Source organism: Sciurus vulgaris (genome assembly GCF_902686455.1).
Source record: "Sciurus vulgaris genome assembly, chromosome: 3".
Lineage (NCBI taxonomy): Eukaryota > Metazoa > Chordata > Mammalia > Rodentia > Sciuridae > Sciurus > Sciurus vulgaris.
In genome coordinates, this window is record NC_136463.1 from 131,923,470 (window position 1) to 131,944,644 (window position 21,175).

Consider the following 21,175-nt stretch of genomic DNA (forward strand, 5'->3'; position numbering starts at 1 on the left):
TTCTGGAAAAAGAGGATAAGGCTTGCGGTTCCTAAGTGCTTCTGGAGCGTCCTTGAAGCGCCTTCTTGGGGTCGGAGTCATGCATTAAGGAGTTCCAGGTTGCGTCAGGCACACGCAGCCTGGAGGCTACCTGGACTGGACCAAGAGACCTGTCTCTGGACTCTGCGATTCCTAACCTGCCGCTGCCTTGCGTTTCCGTCCCCCACCACTCGGGGCCGCTCTTAATTTGAGGGATTCCAATATTGCCGGGAAAAGCTCTTGACTTTTTTTTTTTTTTTCCCTTCTAACTCTGTGCCATCCGAATGAATTCATATCAGATGAGGAGACTTGAATACTGGGCATTTTGTTCCAATCTTGCAGCTAATATGCGGCAAAGATTGGGTCAACTCTGCTTGATGCAACCCCCTTCCCTCATTTCAGTATGAAAACCTTCCAAACACAATACAGTAGAAATTTGCAGTGAACACCTTATACTCACCACCAAGGTTCTATCATTAATGTTGAACTATTTTTGATATATTACTTATTCATCTATCCATCCACCAATTCATCTTATTCCAAGTCAATGTCCAGACTACCCAAAACCAGAAAGCTTTCAGGAAAGGCCTGGGTTAAGTTCTGGGAAGACAGAGATTATTCTACCTCAATGATGCCAAATCTGAGCACTGGGGCCACTTTATGTGATTGCTTAAAGTTCGCAAAATTCTATAATTCTGAAAATTACTGTCAATTATGTGAGGTGACTCTCATTACCAAGCAAGATTTTTTTTTTTTTTTTTAAACATAAAAGCTAGATGAGGTGGGCATTGTGACACAGGCAGGAGTATTGCAAATTCAAGGACGGACTTGGCAATTTATAAAGACTCTATCTCAAGACAGAAGAAAAAGGGATGAGGATGTGGTTCTGTGGTAGAGCAATTACTTAGCATGCTTGAAGGCCCTAGGTTTAATTCCTAGTACCACACACAAACACACAAGTTAGAAGAAAGCCTCTATTAAAACAATTTCAAAATTTGGAGAAAGTCCCTATTTTTCAAATACAATTTCAAAGTTTAGAAAAAGCCCTTCCCCCTTTAATTTCAATTTCAAAGTTTAGTTCCATGTTTTATATTCTAAATAAAATTCTGGCTCTCCAAGGATTGGGGTGATGATAATTCCTTGTCTGAGGACCCCATCACAGCTGCAAGTTACCTTCCTAGAAGAGAATTTCTGAGACACCCTTAGTGTGAGAAAAATAAGAAGATCGCAGAAATCAAAAGCCTTTTATTTTCTTACAAAAACAAACAAACGAAAAACAACAAAAAAACAACCACCGAAAGGACCTTAGACTTAGAGGAACATCAGAGGAGAGGCCTAAGTCACTGTCCCCGGGACTAACGCACAGGAGCTGGCGCTCAGTGCTGCAGGCCCGAAGTGAGAGGAGACTGCGGAGCCACAGGGCCCGGGCGGTGGAAGGAGGCGGCCAGGCGTGCGCCGTGCCCGCGCGCGCTCCTCGCGCCGCCTCCGGCACCGCGGCGGGGCGGCAGGCCGCGCCCGCTCCTGCAGCCCCGCCGCCGGGGAGGGGTTTCCCGGGACGAGCCGGCCCCTTTCATCCAGGAAGTGAAAGCGACGTCGGGGTCAATGAAAACAAACGGGGAACCCGGGGGAAGGAAGGCGGGCGAGGAAGAGGGAGCGCCGGGGCGCGGAAGGGAGCAACCGGGCCGCGGAAGTGCGAGCGGGAGGGCGGCTGCGGTCGTGATTTTACCGCTGCCACGGTCGCCGCCGCCGAGGCTCGCCCGGGATGTCTGAGCGCGCGACTCGCGGCCCCGGAGCACCACGCGGCGCCCGCCGTCCCGGCCTCTAAGGGCCGCCACGTCCCGGGGCGCGCGCGGGCTGAGGGCGGCTTAGGGCCGGCGGGGGCCGGGGAGGGGGCCGGGGCGCCCGGGAGGGGCTGCCGGGAGGGGCTGCCCCAGGCCCCGCGCCTACCCCATCTGCGCGGCCGGCTCCTGGCCAGGAGGATGCGCGGCGCCGGGCTCTGAAGCATGGAGGGGGTTCTGTACAAGTGGACCAACTATCTCACAGGTATCGGGGCTCGGGTGGTCCAGGGACAGCGGGGAGAGGCGGAAGGGTTGAGCAGGCTTAGGCTGCGGCGATGGTGGGTCCGCGACTCCCTCTCTGCCTGGCCGGTGGTGACCCTCAGCGAATCCAAAGCTTAATCCTTCTTTGGGTCTCTTGTAGCGTCTGTCTGGCCTCGCAGAGGAGAGTTCGAAACTGCGCACCTTCCCGAGGATGGGCTTACTTCTTTGCTATGTTAATAATAGTTCTGATTGCCTCCTGTGGCCTCCGGAACAATTCCCAATCATCCCTACGTGTGTTGCATTCTCTGCCCTTATTCACACTTAATTGTCAGTGGTCTGTTCATAACTAAGTTGTCGGGTTATTGAACAGGATTGGGCCCTTTAGGATCAAGATTTAATTTTAAGAGATGTTTTCAATATTCCTTTTAAGCTCCTTAACAACACTATTGATTTTAGAAGTTCACTTGTTGAAGTTTGAACTTAGCAAGCATGGTTTTGGAATATGTCCCTAGGAATATTTTCTTTTAGGGATTGGTTTTCAACGAAGTATCCAAACGTTTGGGAATTCAGATAATTGAGAAATAGTGGAAGAAAGTGCAATACACAGAAATGGAGCAGTCCTGTCAGTTTCATCCATGAAATGGGTTGGAAGGAAGAACTCCAGTTAGCTTCTGTAGAAATGAGAGTAGTGAAGGGCCCTTTCCGTGATAATGAAGGCTATTAAGAGCTCTTAAATCTGAATTGTAGTGCGATCTCTATTATCAACCAGCACTAAAGGTAAATGGCGTTTTCTCAGGATCTGAGTCTTTTCAGGCCCAGGTGATCAACAATTTTATCCTTAAAAGTGTTCCCACTCCTGAGTTCTATTATCTCACCAAATGAGAGGAAGGGGAATGGATTTAAAACATGTTGGAATAGTAAACAGATTTCTTGGTTAAAATAGGCAAATATTGACTTGCTTCCCACTTACTCTGCCAAAAATATCTAACCCCTTAGTAATTGTGTGCTATATGCAACTTGTGTTCACTGGACCTTGTGAAAAAACCTGCATATAAACACTATAAGGCATATAGGTGCTGAGCTGTAGTTGTTTTTGCTTTTTGGTTAATTAGAACCCTAAAGCCAGATATACAGTAGCAGATACTTTAGTATTTAAGAATCACTGATATTTTATTTTGTCCAAACTAAGAGTTTATTTCCTTAACTATCATTTTAACTGAAAACATTTAAACAAAGCACATTTAAAAACATTGAATTAAAAATCTTTTTGGTGATGTTGAGGATTGAACTCAGGACCTTCCACATGCTACTGAGCTATACCCCAGCTCCGAGGCAGATATATTTTAAGTATTTTAATTTGGGTGGTTGTGAAAAACACAGTAATACTGTTTGGTTGAGGTATCACATTAACCATGAGTCAGTAGCTTCTATGCTTTGAGATGCAAGTGATCACCTCATTGCAAATATTTGTAATCACTGTGTCCTGGGAGTTCATGCCAGAGGAATCATTTATGAGTAGCCCAGAGCAATGGGCAGTTACCGAGATGAGTCATAATTTAAGGTGAAATTTCAGTTGGGGTGAAATGTGGTCTTGTTGGTTTCCTCATATCCTTTGGTACTGAGTACCAGCTGTGTTTTAGGTTTTAGTCTTTGCAGAGCATTTTAGCTAACTTCTAGTAAGCAATGAAGAGCTAGCTTGCTGAAATGAAATCTTTGGTTTGGAAAAAATTCCATTTTTAAATTTAAATCTGGCTCCCCCACATGCTGATTATTAATTTTAGTTCATCTTGGGTCAGTAGGACAAGCAGCTGTTCTTGCTAAGTGGTTGGGTTTTATTTTTATTTTGAGGGGTACCAGGCATTGAACTCAGGGGCACTTGACCACTGAGCCACATCCCTAGCCCTATTTTGTATTTTATTTAGAGGCAGGATCTCACTGAGTTGCTTAGCACCTTGCTTTTGCTGAGGCTGGCTTGGAACTCACCATCTTCCTGCTTCAGCCCTGGATTTCGGGTGTTTTCCACCTTGCCCAGTTGTTAAGGATTTTTAAGGACCCTCCTGTGTAATGATAGTGTTATTGGGGAATCCTCTGTAGAATAAGAGTTTTGGTAACATTTGGTAGTTTGAGATAAGAAAGGTGTATTTTTTTTTAAAGGAAATAACATGTGGATCTTTTCCACAGGTACACTCCTGTGTTGTGTAAATGTGTGACTCAGTTTATTACATTAAAGATTTCTTCAAAAAAAATATCGTGAAAATTAACAAACTTGATTAGAATAATATATTCAACCATGGTCAACTTTTGTATTCCTACAAATTCTAAATGAATCATTTTACTCAAGGTTTTTTTTTTTTGGGTTCATTTGTGTGTTTGTAGGATCAGAGCTTTTAAGCATGTTGAACAAGCACTCTACCGCTGAACTATATTCCCAGCCCTTTTTGCTTTTTTAGAGATAGGCTCTCTTGATAAGTTGCCCAGGCTGGCCTCAAATTTGCAGGCCTTCGGCTTCAACCTCCTGAGTTGCTGGCATTACAGACATGTTCCATAGTGCCTGTCTTCAATATTTGTTTTAAACAGATATTGAATTGCAGTAATCCACTTTTGCAAAATCATACTTTGTCCTATAGGCTCACTGGACCTATGGTGGAGGAGTCTATTTTCACCACATCCTGCTTAAAAATTTGTTTACCAAGGTGAATTAGTATTTGGAAAGATGTTTTCATCATTTCTATCCAAGATCAATACTTATGAATATTAATACTTCATGTCTGTTTTCCTATGGATTGTAGTATGATCTCACATTTGTAGTGTTCATTTATTTTTTCTGTCACTTGAGAAATATGTTTTTTAAGCAACTGTTATGTGCCAGCCACCATTCTAATTGCTGGGAATGCATTGTTGACCAGGATAAAGTTCATGTATCAAAAGAACTTTCCATCTAATTTGGCACATCTCATTAGGGAATATAGTATTCATAAAGATGGATTTTTCCAAGCTGGGTGCAGTGGTGCACACCTATAATCCTGGTGCTCAAGAGGCTGAGACAGGAGGATTGTATGTTCAAGGCCAGCCTCAGGAACTTAGTGAGGCCCTAAGCAACTTAGTGAGACCCTGTCTCAACATAAAATACAAAATAGCTGTGGATATAGCTTGGTGGTAAATCACCCCCAGTTAAATTCCCAGTACAAAAATAAAAACAAAAGAAAACAAAAACCCCAGTACAAAAAAAAAAAAAAAAAAAAAAAACACACACACACACACACACCCACACACACACACACACACGCAAAAAAACCAATAAAAAAAAAAAAAAAATCCAGGCATCTAAAGCTGCTTGATTTATTTATTTTGGACATCTATCTTTCTGAATTGTATTATGGTATTCCCTACCTTCTTATAACAAAAATTTAACTTTTTAATGATGACTCAACACTGTCATTTCAAAAGAGTTACAGGTAAAGCCTTTTGGGGAGGAAAGTCCTGGGTCTGTAAAGCAGGGTTTAAGAATAATTCATCCATTTGCCCTTTCTTGGGTACTCTCTGGCCCTGGAAAAGCTGAGTTGATTAAGCATATTGTTGGTTATGGCCAAAGCAAGCAGGATTTGAACAGCAGTGGTTTAAAAGGTGGTACATTTTAGCCTAGAATACCTGTGCTGAATTGTGACTTAATAGGTACAGAAAGAACAAGGACAGTCACACTGCGTCTAGCATGGTCACCATGTTGTTAGTGAACCGTTGTAAATTAGTAGCATGCTTGGTAAGATTCCAGAGAACCTGGAGTTTGGTTTGCAAGAGTGAGAGTTAGGCTTGAAGGAAAACCATCCTACTTACCACGTTTGCTGTAGAGCCAAGTTTGTGACAGGTCAGGGAAGGGAATGGGGGTCATGGGAAATATGTGTTCTTTTGCAGTTTATCAAGTCTGTGTAAAGACTGGAATTCACTTAGCTCTCATGGTATGCAAGGAAGTTTGCTTAGGCAACCTATTTTCTAAGAGAAGGAAAGGCCACTGTAGAATTAGAGGGTGAGGGCGCAGCTGAGGGGTCATCTTGTGCAACGGACTTGTTTTGGAGACTAGGTGTTTTAGAGATTTATTGAAATAAAAAGATTTGCCCCAGGCTATTCAACAAGAATGATTCTAGAACAGGGTCTTAAATTCCTGTTTTCTGCTACTATTTCTATTACAGATTGAGCATTTATAACCTGAAATCCAAAATGCTCCAAAATCTAAAATTTTTTGAGTGCTGACGTGTCACAAGTAGAAAATTCCACATCTCACTTCATGGATGAATCACAGAACTAGAAATATAAAATTAGAAAATAAAATTACCTTCAGGCTGTGTATATAAGGTGTACATGAAATAAATGAATTTTATATTTAGACTTGGGGCCCATTCCCAAGATATCTCATTATGTATATGCAAATATTCCAAAATGTGAAATTCCAAACACTTCTGGTCCATTTTAAATAAGGGATACTCAGTCTGAGCCTCATGAGAAGGAACAATTATGTTGCACCTTGTGTAGGGCTATCATTGAGAATGATTCTAGGGAATATAGATTTCCCCAACAAGGATATTTTGGGTAAGTGTTGGCTGTTAAAAATGTCATTGTCAGGGGCTGGGGTTGTGGTTCTCTGGTAGAGCACTCATCTAGCATGAGTGAGGCCCTGGGTTCGATCCTCAGCACTACACAAAATTATAATTTAAAGAAAAAGGTATTGTGTCCACCTATAACTAAAAAATATACATAAATTCATTGTCTTAATGTTACTTGAGAGCCAAGAAATCATGTGTTTGGTAGGGTTTTAAATCACAGTTTTCTATGGGATAAAAGTCATTTTTTATTAACTTTTTGTTATTTATGATCTTTTTAGGTTGGCAGCCTCGCTGGTTTGTTTTAGATAATGGAATCCTATCCTACTATGATTCACAGGATGATGTTTGCAAAGGGAGCAAAGGAAGTATAAAGATGGCAGTTTGTGAAATTAAAGGTGAGTGAAAATATGGAATTAGGAATTTGAGGTTAGGTAGTAAAGAGTTCTATAGCAAGCTCCAAATGAGGACAAAAGCATTCCAGTCATGTAGGGGTTTTTGAGTGCCATTAATTTCCTTAGCAATCAGGAGTGGCATACAGCATTGGTTTTGATAATTCTTCCTTTATATATGTACTGTGAATTGAAATTAAGAGTAGCAGTGCTACTTTTCCAATTTGAACTTGGCAGTTTTTTGGCAATGCCACTTTTTCATCCATGATGCATCTATGTACATTCTATTTAATTCTTATAGAAAGGTATTATAAAGATTGAAAGTTGAGCTCTGAAAATGAGCATGCCAGCTCTGATGGATATTGATAAAGTACAGTGTCAGAGGCATAAGCTTTGGTTGTCTGCTGAATTGGAGATAAGTTCTAGGTGATAGAGATGGTTTCCTTTTCTTCTAAAAGGGGAGGAATAAAGCTCTAGGTCATGCTGTAATTTTTCCAGAAGGTTTCATGGATCATTGATTCATTCATATGCGTGGTTGGGGTGGGTGGTGTGGAGATAGGCACTATGAATTCAGACAAAATCATAATGAAAAGTCTTGAATTCCAGAGTGAATTAAAGGAAAAACTAAAGCATTAGAAAAATGCGTGTTAAGTTCTCTCCAGGCTTTTCTCATCCCTCTTCCGTAGCCTGAATACTTGTCCTTGGTGAAGGATAGTTCTTTGGAAATTGTGAGCTCTTTCTCATAGCTGTCAGGTACTCCAGAGTCATCCTAACCTCTCTGTGCATTTTCTTATTTAGATTAAACCAGAGCAGCAGTTAATGCATTGTGCTACTTTTTCCGGGGCTAGATTGCTACTTTTGTATGAGTTTTCTGATAATTTTTAGTAAGATTTACCCAAGAAGACAAAGGGTATTTTTCTTCTTTGGATGTATATTATTATTATTATTATTATTATTATTGGTACTGGGGATTGAACCAGGGTCGCTTACCCGCTGAGCCACATTCCCAGCCCTTTTTTGTATTTTATTTAGAGTCAGGGTCTCACTGAGTTGCCTAGAGCTTCTCTAAGTTGCTAAGGCTGGCTTTGAACTTGCAATCCCCCTGCCTCAGCTTCCCGAGCCACTGGGATTATGGGTGTGCACCACTGCACATGGTTGGATACTTATTCTTTATCTACACATCTGTTTCCTCACCTTCATCTCAGTTACTACTAGTAGTTTCTTTCATCAACAATATTCTCAGGGAGGAGTAGGTGATGTCTTCTTGAAAGCTTTCTCCAAACTGCATGTGCCAGGTGATTGTATCATACCTACTTTAGTTGAGTGTATTACAGTTTTAGTATATAAAGAGAGATAGAAACCTGTCAGCCTGCTGTATTATTATATGTGTTCCCTGAAATATATGAGGTATAATTTTGGTGCTTATTTCTAACAAGCATATTGAAACATATACCAAAAAGTGTTGGCTTTCCATGTATTCATTATGGTGTCTGTATAATTCATTTTCAACTATTTTTCATCACCTATAACATTTAAAAAAAGTATTTTCTTGAAATTTCCTTAAGAGCCAGTTTATAAAGGCACAAGAAGAACACATTCAGAACATTATTTTTTATTTAAAAAGTGGTTGTTTTATCTCATTCTTGATAATTCCAGATGAGTTCTGGTCATAAATCAAAACTACATTCAAAGTTAGAAGCTTTGCCAATTTTGAGGATACTTAAATGTCAGCTGCAGAATTCTAAGGCAATTCTAAAATAGTTTCAAACCATGGCAGCATCTTTTTTGTTGTTATTGTTTGTTTAATCATTTTATTAAAGAATAACAAACTCATAGAAAAGATTATAAAGCTTAAGAAAACGTTCAGCTTGAAGGATATTAAAAGTGAAAGTATCTGTGTAATCACCACAGATCAAGAATTAGGTTATCATCAGAAACACAGAAACCTGTGGTGGGGGTCCCCGTTACCCACTCATTCCCTAAAATATCATCAGTCATTTAACCTTCATCACTATAGATAAGTGTTGTCTGCTTTTGAGCATTTATAACTGAAAGAATTCAGTGTTTTCTTTTGTATTTGGCTTCTTTTTTACTCAGCATCGTGTTTGTGAAATCCATCCATATTCTGCTTAATGGTAGTTCAGTCATTCTTATTGTTATGTAGTATTCCTTTGTGTGACTATTCCATAACTTTTGGGTTATTTCCACTTTGAGATTATAATGAGTAAAAAAGAGCTGTCATGAACATTTTTTTAATTAAAAATTTTTTTTTCTTGTACAATAAATATAAAATGTTTATCATCTTAACCATTCCTAAGTGTACAGTTCAGGAGTTAACATTTTACACATATCTGTTATCAAACATAAGTAGGCCTTTACGATCAGTATATGTCTGGTAGAGTGGAATTGCTGAGCATTGCATATTTTATATTTTTAGCTTTAACAGGTGTTAAAGAAAAACATATTCTTGACATTTGTTAAAATGGTATAGCATAGTTTATTTAGTATAGATAAATATAGGTGATAGATATAGGGAATACCACAGTGGGTTTTGCAGCGAAGGAGAGAGAGTGAACTCAACTCTGAATATATCAAGGAAAAGTGGGAATTTATAACCAAAATGCAGGACAGAGGAATTGGCAGTTGGAAAGTTACCAAGAAGAAACTTCAGGGACAAGTGGGGATTCTGGCTAGATGGACCTAACAGGATTCTTGCAGAGGTAGGCCAGGGTGATCAGTTACCCCCTAGGGGATGGTAAGGAATGAAGAATTTATTCAGATAAAAGGATAGAGAGATATTCAGGATGGGAGATTCTGGCCCAGCTGACTTGGCAGAGTTCTTGCTGAAGCTGGTCTCTACCAGGTTGGAGATGGAAGCCCAGTGGAGCTAAGGACTCAAAGGACCCTGACTGAAATTTGGTTAAGGGGAGAATCTTTTTCAGAGATGATGCCAGACTGTTTTCCAACTTATTGATAAAAGGACATTGAGCATTCCACTTGCTCTGTGTCTCATCAAAACTTTATATTGTCAGTTTTTAAAATTTAGAATATTTCTAGTATGTGTAGTGGTGTCTCATGGTGGCTTTAACTTTTATTTTTTCAGTAACTAATGGTGTTGAGTATTTTTTTTCTTCTTGGATATTAATCAGCCATTTGAATGTCCTCTTCTTTTAAAGTTCCTTTTCAACTCTTTATCCCATTTTCCAAACTTGACTATCTTTTGCATTGATTTATAGGAGTTCTTTGTATAATGTGAATGAGTTTTTGTATTACAAATATCTTCTCTCACTCCTTTTTTATTTTCATTCTGTTATTAGTATCTTTTGATGAACAGAAGTTCTTAATTTCAATGAAGTTCAATTTGTGAATAATTTTTACTAGAACATTTTATTCTCCTTTAAGACATCTTCTGTTACCTTTTTGAAGATTTATTGTTTTACCTTTTATATTTAGTTCCAAATTAGGTATGTAAGCTAGGGAACAAGATTCATTTTTTTTCTGTATGAATATACTCAATTGAGTGAGCACATTTTTGAAAATAGCACTCCCCTTACCACACACACATTATAGGAATGTCTTTGTCACAAGTCAAATGACTTTGTATGTGTGGGTCTTTCTGGGCTGTCTGTTCAGTTCCATGGGCCTTTTTCTTCTGTCCTTGTGCCACTATCACACTGTCTTAATTTCTTTAGCTTTATATCCTTTGTGTCTTATAATCTAAGTTTTCTAATTTTTTCTTTTGTCAATATTGTCGTGGTTGTTGGCCCTTTGCATTTCCTTATACATTTTAGAATCTGCTTGTAAATTTCCACAAATGTCTCCTGGAATTTTGATTGGAGTGACATTGAAATAAAGGAGTTATATTCTTAACAGTATTGTGTTAACATGATGTGGCTCTATATTTAATTAGGTTCTTAACTTTTTTCAGTAATGCTTTGTAGTTCTATCTGTAGAACTTTGTTCCATCATTTTTTCCTTAGGAACTTGATGTATTAGAAGTTTTGTTTTTAGGTTTGTTATTTTCTCATATGTCAGCTTCAGAGAGGACCATCCTTGATTGGATACATAAGTTCTGGTATAATTGAAAGTGAGTTACCTTATTTTAGTTTCATCTTGTAGCAACATCATTAGAAATTAGAACATTGAGCTAGGCACATTGATGCACCACTGTGATCTCACTGACTTGGGAGACTGAGGCAGGAGGATCACAAGTTTGAGACTACTCTGGGCAACTTAACAAGACTGTATCTCAAAATAAAAAATAAAGGGTTGGGGGAATGTAGCTTAGTGGTAGAGCATCCCTGGGTTCAGTCCCCAGTACCACAAAAAAAAAAAAAAAAAAAAAGAAGAAGAAGGTAGGTATTAGTGCTTTCACTAATATTAATGATTAGCAAAAAAGCATTACTTTTAGAGCTTTGGGATTCTCAGTTTAGAAATCTTTCCCATTTGTCATTTACCCTTGCATGGGTATACTTTTCAGTATCTACACTCAAGTGTGGCCATATAAGTGCTTTTGTGGCACTTACTTGCCATAATGCACTGAGCATCCAGTCAGTTTTCAGTAATTACTTCTGTAAGTTATGGCTTCTGCAGGACTTTCTGGGCCCCTCATTATTCAGCTCCACCCAGATTGTCCATTCGTAAATATGAATATTGCATTGCAATACAATACAAGGCTCTGTTGAGGCTTGCTTTCTCATAACCTTAGTGCATTCTGAGTTTCTTTTCTTGTTTAGGCTTTTTCTTATGCTGTTTTTCTCCTAACAAAATTGTGCCGTCATCAGATCTTGATCTTGAAGCCTTTTCTTTTTGGTGTCTCTTATAACCTTTCTCTCATAATTACATGTGAAATCTTGCACCGAAAAATTCAACATGTAAGTGTTCTGATGATTTTTGGTGTGTTAGTTTGTTTTCTTGGTTAAATTGTCAGCTCCACAAGAGTAATGACTCTTTTTCTTCCTATCTTCCCCTCCACTAGCACTATTCGGAGCTTAGTTAGTACTTGTCGATTAATGACAGTTAAACAGATTTCATCGTACAACAAAGACTTGAGATTGGCTCAACTTTGTTCTTGATTAACTCTCCTCTGTCAGAGTAACAGAAGGTGTGTGTGTATAGTAGAGGAACTGGAGGGAGTAGAAGAGATGAAGGTCTTCAAAATTCATATGCTTTCCAGATGATTGTGATGGGCCTATCACAGAAATTTTGTTCTAATGGAAGGTGTGCTAGTCAGTTTCTTGTTGTTGTGACAAAATAACAGAAGAAAAAGGAGGATTTATTTTGGCTCATCATTTCATGGATTTTAGTCCATAATGAGCTGACTTCTGTGCTGAGGCAGAGTATTATGGCAGAGAGGCAGTGATGGAGCAGAGGTTCTTACCTCATGATGATCAGAAAGCAGAGAGAAAGAGAGGAAGGATCTGGGGACAAGATGTAGTATCCAATGGCATACCCCCAAGAACTCCCTTCAGCTTGTCTCACCTCCTACAGTTTCCATCACATCCCAGGAGTTCATTCAGATTATGAATCTGTCGAAGGATTTATCCACTGATGAGGTTAGAGCCCTCATGATCCAATCTTTTCTTAAAAGTCTCACCTCTGATTGGGGATCACACCTTTGACACATGAACCTCTGAGAGATGTTCCAGATTCCAACTTAACAGAAGGTGGCCATAGTTATTATTTGTTATGTTCCTTCTATATGTCAGACACTATCCTAGACTTGGGGGATACCAAACATAGACTCTGCTTTCAAGGAAGCTAGTAAAACCGTATGTGATATGTGTGACACTCATTTTACATGTATTTAAGGTGGTGTAGATGGTGCCCAAGGAGTGTCTCACTTCTCAGTAGTTAATTTGTCTGTTTTCTCTTTCATATACTGCTATCACATTGGCAGCTTGTCATCTTGGGTCTGTACAAGAAGGGCAGTTTGTAGGGAGCCCCTGGGCAGTCCCTGAGAGGGGGGCTCTGCCTGTACTGTGAGTCCTGGTTTATTGTTTTAGGTGTGTGAAGTGTCTAATACTATGTTAGAGTGGTGATTTGATTCTCCCCAAATTATTGAAGTTCTTAACTATACTTCTCCTTTGCTTATCATAGTCCATTCAGCAGACAACACAAGAATGGAATTAATTATTCCAGGAGAGCAGCATTTCTACATGAAGGCGGTAAATGCAGCTGAAAGACAGAGGTGGCTGGTTGCTCTGGGGAGCTCCAAAGCATGTTTAACTGATACCAGAACTAAAAAGGAAAAAGGTAACTAATTTTTTACCCTTGTGGCAAGAGTATTTTTTTAAAGACATAATATAAATTGCCCTGTCTACTAACTAGTAATCTGCTGCAAAGAAATAATCAGTAATGTAGAAGATTTACATATATAGATCATCATAGACAAAATTCGTAAGCAGTAGAAAGGTATAAACTGAGGGAAATGGTTCAGTAAGTAAATTGGTGCTTCCATTAGCTGATATTTTATGTGACTAGTAAAATGTTTACAAGGAGTTTTAATGATGTGAGAAAATGCCTAAGGTTAAACCATCATTAATAAAAGCAGGACTCGAAATTAAATACAGTGTCAGTATTCATTGACTGGTTTAGGAAAGATGTGTAAGAATTGGTTAAGTTGTTACTTTGAAATAGGAATTTCTAAGGAGATTTACTTTTCTTCGTATACCCTTTACTCATGAACATGTGTTGTCAATTCAAAAAAATTAAATAAATTGTCAAAAGCAAAGCAAATGGTATATGATACTAATTGAACTATATGTGGATATAATTTTGAAAATAATGACAGTATTTGTCTTAATAGATTGATTTTTCTTTTCTGTATTTTTTTATTTTCTAAAATTTTTCATTGAGAACATATTACTTTACATTTAAAAACCAATATTAATGAAAACAACTATATTATGGATATTGAAAAATGGAGACTGAGGATGAACTGACAGTAATACTCAAATATAAGAAAGAACATCATGGATAAAGTACAACTAAGGAGATGATAGGAAGGAGTAGATATTCATAATAGCTAAAAGACAAAAACAACACCAATGTTGATAGTTGAATAGATACACAAAATTTGGGCTACATATACAATGGAATATTATTCAGTCTTAAAAAGAATATTCTGACATTTGCTGCAACATGGATAAACCGGAAGGACATTATACAAAGTGAAATAAATTCATCACAAAAGATAAATACTGTGTTTCCCCATATGAAATACCAAGGATAGTCAGATTTATACAGACAGGAAATAGAACGGTAGTGCCCAGGTCTGGAGGAAAGAGGGAATAGGGTTAGTGTTTAATGAGTATAAGGTTTCTTGTTGAGAAAAATGAAAAAATTTCTGGAGACAGATGTTAATAGTGGTTGTATGACATTTGAGTGTTCTTAATGCAAGTGACCTGTACATTTAAAAATGGTTGCAATGGCAAATTTTATGTTACGTATATTTTACCATAATTAAAAAGAAAAAGAAGGAATGAACTTAAATTTGGGTATAAGTTGATTTAGGTTAGTCAAATGTGCAGATAGTGCTGCTTTGGTGCATTCTGGTCAAATGCAGAAGGGACTTTGTGACCAGTACCAGAAAGCAATGGTGCTGGCCTGGCTCAGAGTGTGGCGAAGCCTCAGAATCTACTATGTGTATATATTTTTATTCCTCTGCAGCTTTTACTTCTAATTTAAAAGGCATTGGCCTGCCTGGTGTGGTGACACATTCTTGTAATCCAAGTGACTCAGGAGTCTGAAGCAGGAGAATTGCAAGTTGGAGGCCAGCCTCAACAACTTCTTGAGGCTGTAAGCAACTTAGCAATACCATGTCTCAAAATAAAAATGAAGGGCTAGGGATGTGGCTCAGTGGTTAAGTGAATTCAGTCCCTGTTACCAAAATTTTAAAAATGGTTTTGGCCTGTGAGTGGCTGAGATGATGGCTGAATAGTTAATTTGTCTGGAGTTAAAGACAAGTAAGTAAGCTGTTACTGAAATTCCGAAAACTGTATAATGTGAAATGAAGCTGCAAAAGAAACAGAAGAAAATAAATATTTATATTTAGTATTTTTAATTATAAGAAAGTTAAAAACTCCTATATGCCAAACTATATTATAATAATGAAATAACATCTGGAAAAGTATTTGGTTTATGGGGTAATGAAAGATTACTATCTTTAATGTGTAAGAATTTTTAAAAATTCTACTTTATATATTTTTTAAGAGAAACAGCAACCATCAGAGCTGAAAAAAAAAATGTGCAAAGGACCTGAAAAAGCCAATTCACAATAGGAGATACATAGGCATTTTCCAGTTGGCAGGGAACAAGTAATGAAGTGCAAGTATCTTGTATGAAACATGCAGGGATCCTCACTTTGTCTCTGGAATTAATCAATGTAAATTTCACAGCAGACATACGACCACCAGTTTTGGCTTTTGTTTTTCCAGCTATCTAAAGAGGTAATTTTTAGGGCTCTTGTTATCCTACTTCCAAGGTCTTACAGTTCTTAAACTATAACTATTTGGTTTTTTTGCCTTCCTTTCAAATTGATTAAATTTTGTTTTATTGCCCAGGGAATATGAAAATGATCTAATTGATGTTTATATATGTTTCTTTCAGAAATAAGTGAAACCAGTGAATCTCTGAAAACCAAAATGTCCGAACTTCGCCTCTACTGTGACCTCCTAATGCAGCAGGTTCATACAATCCAGGAATTTGTTCATCATGAGGAGAATCATTCATCGCCCAGCGCAGAGGTATAAGAGAAAGGATCTCCTCACATTTGATTCTACTTTGAACAAAGCCTGGCTCTCATCATCATCCCATAGGATGACAGGGGAGCATTTTCACAATGAGTTAGTTCCATCTATTCTGGGATCTCCTGCTGTAAACTCTAGAAATTGGTAGTGCCTTGTAGTTTATATGTCTGGCCAGAGTCAAACAATTCCTTTTCTCTGGGAAATCAAGGCTGTTCTTGCAACTGTTCTGATGATTGGAGGTTGGGTGAGAAGAAGCATTCTAGACTGTGACCTTTTGGCCAAGAGCATGAATTCATTGGACAGCTATTATTCAATCTTTCTTTTGATAGGTCTCAGCTTCAGCTCCTGAGAGCTGATATCTTTATGAAATAACTTAAAAAATTCTTTTGCAGAACAATGGTAAAGGATTCCAAATCCCAATTAGTAGGATTTGGCTATGAAATAGGGCCTGGGGAAGAGGACCAGTAAGCCCTCTAGTCTCTGGGTGAAAGACCATCATGGGTCCCCGTCCCCTTTTGCCTAATGTGGTAGAAGTGGAACAAGAAATCTTCCTCTGTCTCCGGTGGTTTTTTTCCTGTTTGGGAAGGGTCTTTGTGAGGAAGGTGAGAGTGGTTCCAGGCTGGTGAGTGCTGTGGCCCTGAGCTGTTTACCACAAGCTCCCTGAGGAAGGTGATCTTACACTGCTCCAGAGCTGTATCAGTACTGTTCAGTACTTGTTCTGCCATTCTTGGTGTATTGGATTTTCTCCTTACACCTCAGTTTTCAGGGTGACTGCCAGGGTCACAGAGAGGCAAGAAGCAGTGTGGTAGCCAGGTAAGAGAGACCTTCTCAACTTGCTGTCCTTGGTTTTTAATCAGGGAACAAAAATCCTAGAAATTCCCTTGCAGGCCTCTCATCTTTTTCATATGACTCAAAAGAAGCTAGTGGGGGAAAAAAATGAGTATTTGGCAGAGAGTTATAGAGTAGCCAAAACTGGCTTAAATCAGTCTGCATTCATCCCTCAAAATCAGGCCTCTACTGCCTTGCACAAAATTGGGATTTTTATTCTACCAAGGAAGAAGTAGAGTGGGTGAAGGATAGAATTGTGCTACCACTAAGTAACTCTCGGGATAATATGACACCTTCAAAATTCTGATAGAGATTTTGGAGATTATAGTTCAGTTAAGGTTTCTCCAAGAAAAATTTTTGTACATAGGCTTTCAATATTATATTTGGTTTAAATGCAAAGTTTATTTTCTTGGAATCTAATTTCATACATTGTTTACCTCATAAACAGACATTTCATATTCATGCATTGCTTTAATTTTCTTCGGTAGTGTATTTTAAATAATTCCTAAGTTATTAAGTCATACCCTAATCATGGGTCCACTGGAGATAATGTTTCACCACTTGATTATAAGGATGTGTATGATCCTGTATAGCTATGTGAGTCTGCTCAAGTCTTTGTGTGTAATCTTTCAGAACATGAATGAAGCCTCTTCTCTGCTTAGTGCCACGTGTAATACATTCATCACAACGCTTGAGGAGTGTGTGAAGATAGCAAATGCCAAGTTTAAACCTGAGATGTTTCAACTGCCCCATCCGGATCCCTTGGTTTCTCCTGTGTCACCTTCTCCTGTTCAGATGGTTGGAATTTTTTGCTCTTCCTCTAGTGATATTGATTCTGGGTTTTCTTTCTTTCTTTTTTTTTTTTTTGAATTTTTTAGTTGTCGATGAATCTTTATTTTATTCACTTATTTATATGTGGTGCTGAGACTCGAACCCAATGCTAGGCAAGTGCTTAACCACTGAGCCACAACGCCAGACCCTGAGTTTTTTTCTTTTTCTTTTTTTTAAGGTGGGGGGCAACAGGCATTGGAGAAGAAACAGTTGAAAGGTTGAATTTTTTTTGTTTGTCCTGGTATTCTGTATCAGACCTCTCTGCTGAGCATGAGTGTGCTTCTATTCTCTCCCTGGTTGGGGCTGCTTGGCCTGTCCCTGAACTGCTGCCCCCAGGAAAACATTATAATGCACTGCATGTGCTGGGACACACAAAGGGTTGTGAGCACACTTCTGCTTGGTAAAAACTTTACAGTGGGGTAATGTTTTCCTCCTAATGAGATGCAGTGAAGCATGTCTTTAGAAGATTGGAAGGGACTTGAAACGTGTTCCAGTGGGAATAGTATTTTGTAGTCAGCATTTGTTTTGAACCCTCTAAGTAGGTAAGTCACTTAATCTCTCTGAGCCTCAGTTTCTTTATTTGTAGAGTATCTTCTCTATCAGAGGGCCATTGGGAAGGATCTGATCCATTAATGCTGCATGCTAAATGTTGGTTTCTTTCCTCCTGATTAATGTGAACAACAAGAACTCTTTTCTCTGTGGGTGGAGGATTCTTTGTCCTTTTCAGGCCATTAAACTTGCTCTGGCATGCTGTGGGGAACTTGTAGGTGAGATATGGTTTCATAAGACTAAATTTTTTTAATCAAAGTGTTTTTAGGAACCCATTTGTAGGAGGAAAATACCACGTGGTCACTATTTTAGCAATTACCAGAAGTCTTATTGGTTAGAAGCATAGGGTCCAGTTTATTCCTAGGGTTCTTTTACTCACCTCAGCAGATTTAGTAAAGAGTATTCCTAAATTTATTTAGAGCATTGTTTTCTAACATCCTGAGACAGCTGTACCATGAAGATAAATTTTATACTTAGTTTATTTGGGAAGTTTTGGTTGACTTAGTGAATTGGGTTTTTTGGTCCCAGTCTGATAGGGACAGTCTGCCAAGACTTCTCAGATCCTCTTTTATGCTGAAGTGTAGTGTGAATTGCTGAGAGTAGTAGTGTGCAGTGTTCTGAAGTTTGTCAGTTATACCCTTTTTGCTTATTTTTGAGTACCCTCATAGGACTGTAGGGTTTAGCAGAACACAGTTTGACAAAATTGGTTTTTAGAACAATTGTAAATATGGTATAAACTGTTAAATAACATGTATAGTTGAACAAAGGAAACAGATTAGATTAAGTAGTTTAGGAGTTCTCAAATATCTCAGCTGGATGAGTTGGATGTACAGTGCTCCGTTCCTGAGGTTGATGCACGAGGTGTTATTGGCTTGTTATGTTTTAAAGATATACTTTATAGGGTCACATGCAATAATAAATACCTCATTGCTACAATTTTTGCATTGAATTCTTTAGGAAATGCCTTTGGTGAAGTAAAATGTGTATTTTCTATATAATAACGAACTTTTTTAAACCAAAATCTTCCATGAGCAGAAAAGTTACAGGAAATCTAATGAGTTAATCTAACAAATATTAAGTTAGAGGCCACTTATTTTTCCTAGTTATACCATTTTGAGTGACACAAAAAGCAAGAATTATGGGTTATGGCAGTTTTTCTGAAGGCACAGCATGGAAATTAAGTCAGACAGTCTTCAAGGCAAATTTGTTTTTTTTTAAAGAATGAGTTATTCTTTGGATTGTCCAGAGGGGAGTGAGGGGAGGGGTGGGACTGGGGATGGAAAAGACGGCAACTTTGCCTTCTGCTACTTTGTTAAATGTTGAAGTCATCTTTTTTATTTGGTGGTCTACCTTTATTTTTTGATGGAGGAGTTGAAGCTTCTAAATTACGTTTAGTATTTATCACATTAAATGCTCAGCTTAATCAGATATTTTTAAAATATGTGTTAGAAATCTATTTGAGGCTTAGGGTTCTTTTGAGTTCTTTAAAGCTTGAATTATTCCTGCTGTCCTCAATGAGAACCACATTTTAGAATATCTGTGTGTCAGCTGCCTGAACGATGAATGGTAAAGAGAAGCTTTGCTACTGTCTAACCTGCCCTTTAGAGAAAAAAGAGTTATTTATTAGAATACGTTTCTGGCTTGCTACATAGTCCTTATCACAAAAAGTGTGACTTTGGATTAGTTTTATATCCCATTTTTTTCTTATTTTTATGTATGCATACATATCATTCATATATATATGTACATATACATACATATGGGTGGCTTTTAGTATTGGGGAAAGAATACAGCATATTTTTGGTATGTGTTGAGAAAGTTTTAAATCAGTGATTATTAGGGAGAAAGCTTGACACTGTGCTGATGATGTTTCTTGAGTCTATAAAAAATAGGGATTTTTTTTGCCCAGGAATATTTTTCTCTGTATTAAATTTATGGTAATTATTATCATAATAGTAAATTAGAGCTGCATTATTCTACTTGGTGTGTGGATTATGCTAAGATTTCTTTTTTAATTTCTAGATGAAGCGTTCTGTCAGCCACCCTGGTTCTTGCAGTTCAGAGAGGTAAAGTAACTTTTTCTTTTGACCACCTTCTCTCAAACTTATGCCTAGTTAGGAAATTCTTTGGGACTCTAATAGTGGTATGGAATGTAAACTCTGTGGGTAAGATCTGGTTCTGATTCGCTCCTCATAGTATCACTGTATATACATCTCTTAGTACTTGATATCAGGGCCTGGTCCCAGTGGGGAGTCAGGAAAGAAAAACTGGGTGAATAAATTAACCAAAAGTTAAGCATCTTGCCAGCCTTTGGAACTTTTATAGATATTAGAAATATATCAAATGATGGTTAAATAGAAATTCATACTCGATATAGTGAGTCTGCACAACTGAGGCTCATTTTATTTTACTTCAGCTTTTTGTAGCATCATACATACATGCTAAGGTATAGTTTCATTAAATGAGAAAGCTCTTTCCAAAAAGAGAAATACATGTCATCTTTTAGCGTATATTCATATCAAAATACTTATTGTGCCTTCTAGATAGATCTTGCTAATGTTCCAAGTTTTTAAACCATTTTTTTTTTTTTTTTTTGGTTCGGTAATAATCTTTTAAATTGTAATAGTAATCTTATTTGATTCTTTGAGAAGTGGTGAAATTATAGTTTCATTAGCATCTGTTTCTCTATACTGACTGTTAAATGCTGAAGACTTATTGTTTTGTCATTTTTTCCCCTGTTACTTATATCATCATTGATTGAATCATCATGTGCTTAGAGGAAGCCAGAGATGTGTGTATCCAACCATATCAGGAAATGGAGAGTTTTACCAACTGAATTTTCTAGAAAAATGGAAGCTTAAATAGTCATTGACCAATTTTTAAGTTTTATGAAAGAAATGTTTCTAAACTGTACTTTCTCCTCTGTGCCTTATGAAATAAGATATGCGTTAAATATCTTTTCTCTGATATATTGAGGTTGTCATTAATTACAGTAATGTTTGGCTGTCATAAAATAGCAGCTGAGGTACTGTTGGGTGGTGGTGATTGGCTTCCATGTTTAATTTTTCAGACTAAGTATTAAAACTAGTGTTTTAGCCTAATTTTTTGCCATCTTTTTTTTGTGGGTGGGGTTCCAGAGATTGATCTCAGGGGCATTTGACCACTGAACCACATCC

The 21,175-nt window shown here is 38.1% G+C and overlaps 1 protein-coding gene across 2 annotated transcripts in view; it reads left to right on the forward strand.

Annotated features, from left to right (window-relative positions):
* The first annotated feature begins 1,657 nt into the window (after positions 1–1,657).
* Positions 1,658–21,175, forward strand: part of PLEKHA3 (pleckstrin homology domain containing A3) — a 33,801-nt gene continuing 14,283 nt past the window's right edge. For both annotated transcript variants that reach the window (XR_013762943.1, XM_079134650.1), the window contains exons 1-6: positions 1,658–2,061; positions 6,931–7,047; positions 13,141–13,296; positions 15,652–15,788; positions 17,253–17,417; positions 20,022–20,065. Coding sequence is in view for 1 of the 2 variants with exons in the window: in XM_079134650.1 (XP_078990776.1) it covers positions 2,022–2,061; positions 6,931–7,047; positions 13,141–13,296; positions 15,652–15,788; positions 17,253–17,417; positions 20,022–20,065 (659 nt within the window). In the remaining variant the exon portion in view is untranslated. The remainder of the gene's footprint in view (positions 2,062–6,930; positions 7,048–13,140; positions 13,297–15,651; positions 15,789–17,252; positions 17,418–20,021; positions 20,066–21,175) is intronic.